This window comes from the organism of the source record quoted next, unplaced genomic scaffold (assembly GCF_019419815.1).
Source record: "Pyrus x bretschneideri cultivar Hongxiangsu unplaced genomic scaffold, Pyrus_bretschneideri_v1 Contig47, whole genome shotgun sequence".
Classification (NCBI taxonomy): domain Eukaryota; kingdom Viridiplantae; phylum Streptophyta; class Magnoliopsida; order Rosales; family Rosaceae; genus Pyrus; species Pyrus x bretschneideri.
The window spans coordinates 3196455-3209727 of NW_025999784.1; the positions used below are offsets into that span (position 1 = coordinate 3196455).

At 38.0% G+C, this 13273-nt stretch overlaps 1 protein-coding gene across 1 annotated transcript; it reads right to left on the reverse strand.

Annotated features, from left to right (window-relative positions):
- Nucleotides 1-9898: 9898 nt before the first annotated feature.
- Nucleotides 9899-13174, reverse strand: LOC103956193 (pentatricopeptide repeat-containing protein At5g15010, mitochondrial). Its single transcript, XM_048568084.1, has 2 exons — nucleotides 10866-13174; nucleotides 9899-10242 (listed from the first exon to the last, which is right to left on the reverse strand). The coding sequence occupies exon 1, from the start codon at nucleotides 12745-12747 to the stop codon at nucleotides 10969-10971; it is 1779 nt and encodes a 592-aa protein (XP_048424041.1). The 5' UTR covers nucleotides 12748-13174; the 3' UTR covers nucleotides 9899-10242; nucleotides 10866-10968.
- Nucleotides 13175-13273: the final 99 nt, after the last annotated feature.

Sequence of the window (13273 nt, forward strand, 5' to 3'; positions counted from 1 at the left end):
TAGCTAGTCCCATGGTTCGCGACGTCTCTCGCTAAGACCGTCTAGCACGGTCCTTAGTCGAGGCGAGTCCGGCTTACTCCCATTAAAGGTAGTCCCGTGAAGTAACAAACATGAGACTGGACTACCTCTTACTTTAGTCCAGTCTAGTGAGGGCTAGTGAAGGGAAACAAACACACCCTAAGGGTACTTGCATTATGTTTACTTTGGTACACATAACGTCCCTCTAAAGCGGGTGAATTTTGTTTACTACAAAAGTATATGGAAGAAATGAGAGATGAAAAATGATGATGAGAAAGAGAGGAAGAAATAAAGAAAAAAGAATGAAAACAAAATTTTGAAAGTAAAAACAACTGAAAATGGTTTTTGTACAAGAGATAGGAAGCCCACGTGGGCATCACAAAAAACGTTGTTGGGTGGCTAAATATAGTCTGCTTCCTAACTTCTTCATTGCTGAAGACGAACTTTGCACATTTTCGAGCTAAAAGTGGCATATAGTCCTTAGTTTTCATTTTGTGTCATTCCTATTATATTTATTATCTCTCTCTCCTACCATTCTTCTTCCACTCTTCTATTTTGCTTTCTCCCTTTTATCTCCAAAACCAAAAAGATTAAAACTAAAAGCCAAATAGTTATCTAATCAATTTTTTTACGTTTGCTAAAATGTATCTTTATCCACATGAACTGTTGAGGAATGATGGAGGGTATGTGGGGCGATGGGATTGGCTAGAAATCTATAAATGAAAAATGATGGCTGGAACAAAATTATATTTAAGTTATGACATATTTGTGTTTTGATTAGTGGAAAGTAAACACATAGAAAGAGATGCACGCATGATATGTTGTTTGGTGGAAACTTATTAATCAAAATAAAGATAAGCTGAAATAGTTAGCCTGCACAGAAGACTGAAAAGAAAATAAAAAAATAAAAATCAATTTTCAAACCACATTGAAATATAGAAAGAAAACAAATGAAAGTCGTTTTTGTTCTTAATCAGTGCATGCAATTCCTCTAAACTGGAAACTCTTATAAAACCTGAAGGGGAAATTTGCTGAAGGCTAAGGCCTTGTATGGTGCACAGAATTAGATAGATTACAATCTAGCAATACCTTTAGACTGGATATTTTTAATCCGGTGTTCCATATGGGATAAGCAATCTGGATAATGTTATATAGTAGCTTCAAGCTTGTAAAATAGCATTAGTTAACATTATCCGACTTGTTCATCCCATTGAACACCAATTGTATGATAGGATTAAAGTTATCCAGTTTAATCTAATGGTAGTTAGTTATCCTATCCAATCCAACATACTAAACTAGATGTAGAAATGAAACCTACAATTTCGAACATGTGGTTGAAACTCAGCCCTAGCAAAATTATAAAAGATGCTGCTTTGCTTGTAAGCAACTCAATCGTGTAGTTTGAGGTTTGGAGTTTGGATTTTGGACCACCCACTTGTATTCTTAAAATGCTTCACACACACACGCTTGACAAGGAGTAGTAGATGGTCAAGCTCAAGCAGGTGGTAAGACAGACTTGGAGTTGGAGGTGTTTAATTTTCTTTGGTTTAGGTGGACTCAACTGTTTAATCACGCTATCATATCATGCCAGCTAGCCTTCACATCCGTCCTAATTAGTAATTACTGATTGGAGCTTGATTTATTTTCAAATTGAAGACTTTGACCATGATTTATGCATCAAGCTAAGAAAAGCATCTGGTTATGAACTTATGATTTATTTCATGAATCATGCGCGTGTGAGCTTATCCTAATAATTGATGCATTGTAAGTCTAAGAAGAATCATCAGCCAAAATCAAGACACCCTTAAGCACGCGACTGTCCCTACAGTTACCCCTAATTTCATTCATTCATCCACCCACAAATACTGATTCCTTTAATAACGGTAACATCGAGTAGTTCATATCAGCCAGGGAACCTTTCACAAAAAAAGCATTGACAAGGATTTGTACCCCATAATTCATAATACAGATTAGGGAGTACGTGCACAAGTTTTCTGAATGTTTTGACTTGACCATTAATTTGTTTGTTAATTGTTACTGATACCAAACAACACTACTAATTTCCAGATCAGTCTAATCCGCTAAAAGAGAGCCTCTTTACGAGTCACATCCTTATTTAGATATTTGTTTTCAGCCAAATCAATAATTCATTACTTCATTCATCTTCCAAGCCAAGTGCCCCAATCATAGCTAACCAAATGTCCAACCATTTCACTTACTTCCCAACCCTTTTGTCTTTTTATTATGAGAAATTTGCTTATCATCCAAAGTTATGGTATGCACCCCCCCAATAACACAATCCTAGGTTAGCGTCTTTCAAGAATTGTCTCCCTAATGCGGAGTTTTCCCAGTTCAAACCGGCAAGGCCGAGTTTGTGGAATCACAAAGTATCTGCATTAACTAGTTTCGGTGCAGAATGCTTATACCAAATCATACTTTGGGGCCGCTGGCATGATTCCCCAGGAGGAGGAGAAAAAGAAGAAGAAAATGACAAATAGGTGTGGTATGCAAGGTTTTTGGAGCATCTGCAAAGAAAAGGAATACTAATTTGTCTATTAAGAAATGAGCAAAAGCCAAAAGATGATTCTACACAAGTCATATTAAATTAATTATTGTTCTTCAAATATGCTTTATTCAACCCACAATGACAATGACAATGGGCTTCACTCACATTATCTTTGGTTTTATGCACGAATGTTCATTATAAACTCTTTAAATATTATGTCATGCCTGATGCAAAATAAGTAGTACCTGGGATTTTTAAATGCTCTTCCCCTACCTCCATTCCTGTCCTAAATACCAATGTATTAAAAGTGTGAGGCGTGGGCGAGGCGTCCGAGGCAAAGCCCAGCCTAGGCGTGAGGCGTGAGGCGAAGCCTTACAGGATTTAATTTTTTTTTATATATATATGTTTTATATATTATACATATAATTGTATAAAAAATAATACTATGTAAAATAAACATCCATTCTCAATTTTTCATTCAAATCCATAGTCATTCAAAAGATAATATCATTTAAATTCATCATTCAAAGGTAATATCACCCAAATTCATCATTCAAAAGGTAATACAAACAAAGAAAACAATTATTCATCCAAATCATCTTCATATAAATCAAAATACAAACAAAGATATAAATCATTCATCTAAATCCTCTTCATCTAAATAAAAGGCAACATCATCCTCTTCATTGCCAACTCTAGATGAACTTGTCGGGTATCTCATCATTTCATCAAAAGAATCTTCCGAATCATATTCCACATTTCTTCTAGTTCTACTTGAGGATTCTTCATTACCCCGTTTTCTTTTGTATGTAATAGGACCCTAAGGTTGAGTAGGCTCGCGAGGAGAAGGAGGAGGAGTAGGCTCACGAGGAGGAGGAGTAGGCTCACGAGGAGGAGGAGGAGGAGAAGACTCTCTAGGCTCTCGAATGTATGAGCCACCTTCATAAACCGGGGTTGGCACATGCCTTACGGCCTCAACATTATACAATAACTCATCCTCAAGCCATGTAGGATCTTCGGGAAGAACGGGATCTTCTATCTCTGTTATCCATTCATCATCGGAGGAAATTTCTTCCACAACAATAGGATCATACTTCTCCATCCTTTTCTTACTTCTTTGTTGTAAAGCCAAATTGTACTTGACATAGGCTAAAGCATTAAGCCTTTTGTGTTCAAGCCTATTCCTTCTTTGTGTATGAATCTACAAATAAATCAATTCTATTATTCAAGTCTAAACATTTTAAGCAAAAATGACACTTAAGATACTAATAATATATTTACTTACCATTGAAAATATGCTTCAATTCCTCTCACATCCCGATGCACTACAAGTAAGGCTTAGAACTCGGATAGCAAATTTCGTTAACTCGGGTGTTTTATGCCCAAAGCGCTCCCACCAAGCCGCTAAAAAAACAATATTAATAAGGTAAGTAATTTAAAGGTTAATGATAAAAAAATATTAACAATTAACTAATTAAATCTTACTTGGTGTTCACTTTTTCCTAGTTTGCATAGCCATAGAATCCGCAAATGGACCACGCTTATTAGTAAATAAATCCAATTGAACATCGGCCTCTTCACGTTCTTTCCCTTTCCCAAGCATCATATCCATGCAAGCAAACAACCCATTTCGCACTTCATCAGTATCTGAGAAATTATCCTCATATCGAAATTGTGGGTTTAAGTAATAGCCCGCCGCATGTAGTGGTTGATGAAGTTGATCGTCCCATCTACGATCTATCTTTCTCCAAATAGGCATATATTTTTTCTCCACTTTGTTAAGATTGCTTGTAATTTACTCTTTTGCGGCATCCATCAACTCATATATAAAACCCATGGGGGGTCTCTCCTCCGAATCAACCTCTCTCAAAACACAAACAAGAGAAAGAACGCCCTTAATGCAAAAGGAAACTCGACCCCAAAACTCACGATCATATAACACATGATGCTTAGCCAACTTTGCTTCACGGGATTTTGCATAGGTACTTTCCGACCATTCTTGAGAGGTAAACAAAGCAACAAGGTTTTCCTTTTGCTTTTGTAAGCTTTGTAGTGTAAGGAAAGAAGTGGCAAACCTAGTGACCGCCGGACGAAGAATTTTCGAATTGTTAGTGTACTTTCTCATCAAAGCTAGTACCCATTGATGCCCATATAGATACTTTGAAATACACCTAGCACGTTTGAGTGTGTCATCAAACCATGCCATCTTAGAAATATCTTCTAGCATCAAATCAATGCAATGAGCCACACATGGAGTCCACCACACCTTCTCTTTCCTCTCCATAAGTTTTGCCACGGCATTCTTGTAGTTCGAAGCATTGTCAGATATAACTTGAACCACATTCTCCTCCCCAATTTCTTGAATAACGTCATCCAAATAGCCATACAACAAATCTCCATTCTTAATAGAGGCCGATGCATCAACCGATTTCAAGAACCAAGTACCTTGAGGGCTATTGACAAGAAAGTTGATTAAACATCTACTTTTGCCATCCGACATAATAGTGCATCCATATCTCTTCCAAGCCGTTTAATGTTCTTTCATCATACTTTGTACATCATCAACTTCTTCTTTGAGCATCCAAGTTCTATATTCATGGCTTGTAGGAGTATCAAAGCCGGGACCAAAATTGGACACCAATTTCATTGCATTAACATAATATTCATTGTTTGCCGCATTAAATGGAATGGCACTAGTGTAGAACCATCGGTGCTCGGGATGCTTGTCTTCTTTCCTCTTTTTTGAAAGGTGTACTCAACGTGGTTTGACGAGCTTCCGATGTAACATACCTATCAAGTGGTTCCCTTGACATAGGTGGTAGAAAAGAACCGGTTTGTTGTGAATGTGTGGCACTCGCACTCGCACTCCCACTACTTACATATGTTGTCCTTGTTGTGCCCATATCGACGCTTTCACTTTCTTCTCCACCACCACGACACAACTCATGACTAGCTTTCCTCTTCTCTTTAATTCCCATAACATTAGAAAAACATTCTTCCTTCACATTGGGTGGGACTTTTTTACAACTTATCATTCCTCCCGAACTTACATCACCCAAGTGATGTTTGAATCTAGAAATTGAACCTGTGCATTTGTGGTTACAAAAAACACAATAGAAGTGCTTAATGACAGGATCCAAATCTTTTGTCCATTGCCAAACAAAATCTTTCTTAGAAGAAGAAGCCATATTCTTCAATACCCTAAACAATAAACAATAGATGCATGCATACAATTAATGAACCAACAATTTATTAATTAATTTATATACCAACAGTTTCCAACAATTTCTAACAATTTATTAATTAATTTATATACCCCTTTAGTGCCAATTTCTAACAATTTATCTAAGTGCCAATTTATGGCACACAGACACAATTTATGGCAACAATTTATGGCAGCCGGCAGGAGCATTAAATTTATGGTATAATTGCAAAACAGTTTATGGTATAATTGCATAATTGCAAAACAGTTTATGGTATAATTGCAAAACAGACAAATAAAACCGTGGGCTTATTCCCCTGTTTTCTACTTTGCTTCTTTCTCTCTGTCTCTCTCTCGCAGAAATCCTTCCCCAGAAAATGCAAAACCTTCCCCAGAACCAGAAAACTATTAACCCCTCTATAGCAAAAGTTGCAAAACCTTCCCCAGAAAACTAAATCCCTAATTTCAGAAACCCTAACCTTTGGGATCTTGCTGACGGCGCTGGGGCTGGGCTGATGGTGCTGAGGTGACGGCGGCGGGGTGATGGCGGCGTGGCGACTAGACCGGTGTTCTGAGCCTTTGGGCTTCTGGCGCGCGGGAGAAGAAGACGCAACAAGGCAGAAGGCAAAAGGCAGAGGCAGAAAAATGAGATCGAATTCGAAGGTATGGTAGAAGACTGAAAATCCTTACCCAAACGACGTCGTTTCGGGTTTGGATGATTTTTTAAAAAAAACAAAAAAAAAAAAAAAAAAAAAGGTCTGACAAGGCGTCCAGATGCCTTGAGGCGCGCCTCCGCCGTCTCGGCGTCTCCGGCGAAGCATTTCGCCCACTCCAGCAAAACTGAGGCATTTGCCTCTTCGCCCAGCCTCAAGGGCACCCTAGGCGCGCCCCGAGGCGAGTTCTTTAAAACATTGCTAAATACTAGGTAACTAGTTCACCTACAAATCAAATAATCACGTCAAATATGTAAACACCGAAATCAACAACGCTAATTACTATCCTGTCCTATGATAATTGACCAAGTATCCCATACTTGAGTCTCCATACGGTACTAGTTTGAAAACTACACATTAAATAACCAAGAAGCGAGGAGTGTCAAATTACCATGGCTAAAGTGGCGATATAGAATAAATAATAACAAATATCCTCTCCGGTTAGAAACTTAGAATAAATAATACCAAATATCCTCTCCGGTTAGAAACTTATAAAGCAAAAACAGACTTAACAAAAAAGTAGTGATGACAATAAGCAGCCCCTGCGTTCAATATTCTCATTCAAAGCCACCATAGCGATCCATTTCAACACTAAGTTTTACAACTATTATATCTTTTTATCTTTAAACTCCAGATTAGGTAAATGATAGGCATTTCTGTGACACCCAGCTTCAACCCAGCACGCATGAAGCAACTTCAACTCCTAGCCTAAACCAAATGTCATTGGTTGTCACATTGAGTTGGTCAGATAAATTGACTTTGCAAAGGGGGGGTAATATTATATATACAAGCATGGCCATCATTGGCTGATTGCCTGCTACAAAGGTCGTGATCGTGACCCCCAGTAGTTTTCCACGTGCAGTTCACCTAATCTAATGGATAACGCTTATCCAATGTCAAGTGCTCATGCACCAAACCTTTTTTTTTTTTTTTTTTTTTTCTTTTTTGAGACAGTACAACATGAGCTAGGACTAACCAGAAACTACCCCTGAAAGTAAAAAGTTAGTTTCTCTTTTCAGAGCCGCATTGACTCGGTTAAAATGCTATAGGAAAGGAAATTCCAAAATTATATTCCAACAATATTGGAGGTTTTCCATGCTATCAAAGAAAAAGAAAAGGAGGATTTTTCCATGAGCATTTAATTTTACAATGGTGCTGTACAAGCACTGTCATTAAAAAGGATTATCCAACACAACAGATCACGACTAAGTATAAGTGGTAAGAGACTACAGTTTACTAACCGTGAATATGAGGAATTGATAAAGGCTGCAACATAGTTTCTGAATTAGATAAGCACAGGCTCAACACAAGTTTGGTAAGAGTTTAGTTTCAATATTCCTTTAACAGCACAAAAATCTGCATGTTATAAAACTTCACCTCAATCAGCACGAAAATTCATAGTACTTTAGCAAAAAGCTTTATTCCAATCCATTAACAGGTGAGCACATACCTGCAGTACTATAGCTTCAGTCTGCCAGACAGTGTCATAAAATCACCCGTGCACCTATCTAATTTAATTGGATGCTGCAGAAAATAGTGGAAAGGTGGGAGACTTGAAAGTATACTCTTGATAATTCAAAACGCACATGTATTTCTCTAATCTATTATTACTTCAAAATAAACAAGTTTTTTTTTTTTTCCAAACAATGAGTACATATTTTCTTTGTTTATTATGTTCCTATTACCTTCTATACCGTTATGTTAATTGGCCGACATGAAACCTAAATCATATTAACTTTACTTAAAAATGACAGCTTCATAGTTAGTAAAGTCCTTAATCACTTTGCACCAAAATAGCGGAAGTGCAATCACAAAAACTTAAAAGACTAAACGCCAGAAATTCTCAAAGACATTCAAGAGAAGACAATTGCCCCCTTGACAAGCTCCCTCAAATAGGATTATGCACCTTCTACTTTAATTTCTGAATGATTTGATAACTTTTCTGAACTGGATAATTACAAATGAGGGGCTAAGCCCCCTTTTTATAGCTGATCAAACAAATTTCTTTCATGAATGAGCTGAAGACCATTTGCAAGGAAACATCAATGTGAAATACCAAAATCATCTTCACACATGTTTTGGTACATGGCTATCTATTCCTATACGCATACCAACAAGTAAAATTACTAGTTAGTAGATCAGAAAGACAGAGAAATCATCTGCAGCAAAACTCAGTCACACAGGTCAACTTTGACCAGAGGTCTACCAGTAACACAAACATAGTCTACTACAAGTGGCTCGAGAGGTGTAATATTTGAGGACTATTTGGTATCCCTTGGAAGTTTACATATGGGATTAGTTATCTTACTCTTTTTTTCGTTGTCTCTGATAAGAATGTAATCTGACACTTTATTTGTCTAGGTTTTACAATAACTTCAGAACTACTACTTCTGCAAGCAGAAGGATACCAAATCCCACAACCTAAATGAGATCTAATACTTTTGCTCTTATACCTGACAGCCATGCCCAAAATTCGAGAAACATCATTTGAAGTGTTAAATATGGAATATGAAGTAATCCAAATAGTTGACCAGTCTTTGTTTTCTTTTTTTTTTTTGGTTGAATAGTCTTAAGTTTTTAAGCAACTTCAAGACTCGTTTCAATGCAATTTCAAAAACTACAAAGTAATTTTACATACTTAATTTCAAAGATCATTGTCAACAAAAAAGGAAATTCATAGATCATTTTCAGACTTCAAGATCTATTCACGTATGCTTTAATCATCATGATCATATTATGCAAAATCGGCATCATATCAACCATCATATAGCATCCATAAACTTAATTGGATGTTCTTTACATAGCTGTGCCCAAGGATTTGTCTAATGCTAATAACAAACCCATGCCATTGAGTCTCCATACACCAAAAACCTTTAGTATCAAAGATCTGCAACTAGAACGATATTCATTTTATCCACAAATTATACAGCAACCGATAAAAAGTTGTGTGCAAAAAAAATCTGTAAAAGGTTCCACCAAGCCTATCCACAAAGACTAGAGAATGAGATCCACAACTGTTAACAATATCTTTATTTTCTCTTGTCAACTCATACCTGAAGGTTGACCATTGAAATGCAGGCATGAACTACTAACTTAGTAAGTAAAATATGCATGATGGTTTTGGTTTTGGTTTTTCAAAGTATATAAGGTAGGCAAATAAAATATATACAACTAATCTGGAAACCGTTTCTGTCTAATCAAAATTATGTCCATCACAAAATCCAAGTCAAATTACAAAGAACAGTAAATTTCTGTTTTTATAATAAATGTGCTATTAGTAATAACAAGAACATTACATCAATAGTACAAGTTGTCCACTGGACAAGCTAGACTACTCAACTATAACCGCAAAACAGAGCTAAAACATCCGGACATTACATGAATGAAAACTAAGACACAGCAGTACTCCAATCATAAAATGGAGCCTGAAAAGAACTATCCCTAAACTCCAATCGCAAATAAGACAGTCGCATAATTTTTTCATATAAAGATTATACATTCTAGTAAGATTATCCCAATACGTATTAAATATACAATTTTTAGTAAATATAATGTCTATACCATTTTCAAATTACAATACATACCTATGGCCACTTGTCACCAACTGCAAGCAAAACACTACACAGCAGCACACATCGATTGTCACCAATGTATGCTGCAGGGATATTAATAAAAGTTTCCATGATAAGATGCCATTAAGTCAGTCGTAACAGCACACAAAGCCACCACAATTGTGTGCATGTCATTCCCACCACCCATCGTCGATCATATAGACCATATGAGCTAACTGTGATGACTCAGTCCTGGTTGATTCACCAAAATGTCAGTTCAAATATATGTGGTGGAGTCACCACTAGAGTTTAGGGGTTATGTGATATTGTTGTGCTGACCTTAACAGATATATCATAAATTCTTGAATATATTGATGTTAACTAGAATAATGTCCAACATCCATGAAAAGGTCCCAAAAACAGTGAACACGATCACACTACCAAGTAATACACTGCATGTACAAACAAAAATAGCAGTGTACTGGAAGTGTTTCTTGTAGTTATGCATTCATAGAAGTTTTTTATGTTCCAATTTCTTCTGAATAATTTTCTCTCTCTCTGCCCCTCTTCTCCAAACCATTTTCTGTTCAAACGTGTAACTTCCAGTATATGAAATAAATTTGAATCAAAATATGTACAGAAAAATAAACAAATAAATAAACAGAAGAGGGGATGATAAATTGCCAAAATAAAGAATAGAATCTGATTTAACAGAGGATATAACCCAAATCACAAATCCATTTGCAAGATGTCAATGCCCATGTTGGAGTTCACAACATGCTTGAGTTGACTGGCGAGTCTAAAATATTTTAGTTCTTTGTTTGTGACAACAAATGTAAAAAGTTGAGTGTACACCGACAGAGAATGATATGCACCTGTATAGAGTCCACCGAAACTTGATGCCAAATGCTGGTGACCGGCCATGACCATGTGCATACCAAGATCAGGCACTACTGAGATTGCTTATTTCATTGAAACCTATGGCTCCCACAAAGAAAAGCCCCGCTCTCTTACAACTTTCCTAGCTTCCAGCTGCCGAAGGAAATCTTTTTCCTGATGAGATTTCTTGGGGGTTACTCTAGCGTTCATGTCCAGGTGACTCCAGTCCAATTGATCATCTTCTTTATCTGTTGTATGGAATGTGGAAATCTGCTTACCGGACAACCATGCCTGAAGCATCTCTTCTGTCCTTGGTTCTGGCAAATACTGTTTCTTTTTCATCTCTATATAATATTTGTAGGCTTCCTCGAGCTTTCCATTCAAAAATAGCCCATGTATCAGCACAATATATGAGCTACGATCGGGATTGACTCCATTCTCACTCATTTCACTCCACAACTTGAACACGTGATCAAGCTGGCGCCATCGACAAAATTTTCGAATCAACATTATGTAGGTATCAGTATTTGGGTGGCAACCCAAACTTTTTATCTTCTCCAAGAGCTCAAACACTTGCTCACCAGTCCTTAAAATACGGAAGAAAGCATGGTAAGTCTGAATTGTGGGAAGAAGGCCTTGGTGCAACATGTCATCAAGTATGCGTCTAGCCTCATCAATTTTCCTGGCCTTGCAGAGAGGCTTGATGATGGAGTTAAAAGTGACAACATTGGGAGTAAGGCCTTTATCTTGCATTGTTTTCACTAAATTGATAGCCTCATTCAGAAGTCTGCCTTTTCCAAGAGCATAAATGAGCGCATTGTAAACTTTCCTATCGGGTTCAATCTTCATTGCCTTCATCCGATCGAAGAGCTTGAGCACCCTGTTAAGGTTAGAGGCTTTTGAATAGCAAGACATGAGACATGAGTAGGAGACAGCATCGTGCACAACACCTCTGTTGGTCATCTCCATCCAAATTCTCTCAGCCTCACGGGGACTGACGATGATATTGCACCAACCATTGAGGATAATGTTAAAGCTCTTGGTGTTAAAGGGGAAGGCGTTTCTGTTGCAGAAGAGCAAGTGCTCAGCTTCTTGGACATTTTTGTAGCGGCAAAGGGCAGAGAGAAGGCCATGGAAGTCATCCATGGCAGCCACAAAGTGAAAGCGTTTATAAGCATAGAATGTATTGATAGCCTTGCCAACATCATGAACGCAAGAGTACCTCCTGATCATGATCAAGAGAGTGTGAGGAGTGACGAGAGAATGACCCTTCATCTCATCAATCAAGGCCCAGGCAGTGTCAAACTTTCTCATTTTCCCTAGAATGGAGATCATGGAATGGTATTCCCGCACCGAGTGAGAGTAACCCGGCTGCTGCTTTCCGGCCCAGAGGAAGAAGGTGAATGCCGATTCCCAATCATTGCGAACGCGTGAAAGAACCGCTGCCACCAGCTCTGACGAGGCTGCTATGCCGCATTGATCGAGCTTCCTCTTCATCTCAGAGCCCAGCGACTCGCTCCGTAAACTTAAGATGTCGACAATGCTTTTCACATCTCGAGAAAGACCCGAATCCGAGACTCCCAACTCAGTATCATCATCATCATCTTCGTCGTCGTCAGCAACAGCAACATTGACATGTGATTCTTCTGCTGTGGAATCGTCATCAGCCGAGTTTGGAGACTTGGAGTGTGAGCTAGTCGAAGAAGAAGACCAAGGGAGGACGGGAGTAAAGAAATGCGTTGGAGGTGCTGATACAGCAGCAGCAGGGAATTGCTTCAGGGCAAAGGCAGCAGCAATGGGCACGACAGATACATAGCTATGCGTGTCTTTACGTAGCAAATTCGAGTACAGTGATGTAATTCTCGCCATTTTTCTCATTTCTACGAAGCCTACCAACTGTTTGTGAAAATAACCAATCCAATACTAAATTCGAGTAGTAAAAGATGTACCTGTTTTCAACTGCTCTTCAATTCGGCAGAGGCAAGCAATCCTAAATTCTCACTCCTGTATTATACCTCAAAATCTGAATGATTTCCACCTCTTTTTTTATAACTTCGTACTATCACTATCAATAGGCGTCGAGCGACGAGTCTGTCCCCAGTCTGGCTCTGGCGGTGAAGGCTTGGTTTAAGACCAAGTTGTGCAAATAAAAAAGCCACAAGCAAATTCTCTACTTTTTTCACAGCTCGCAACCGAAAACTCCGCCATGGCCCAAGGAAGGCCCAACTATAAACCCCACCATCTCAAGCCCACATGGTATCCTCCGGCCATGGTTTGAGCTTCTTTTACACAGAAACTCTTTCTTTGTTTTTTCCAAATTTAACGCTTCTGCTTATTTATATTCCTTGATTTTATTCAAATCAAAAGTCATGCATAAGGATGTGCAAAGAAAGACAAATTTTAG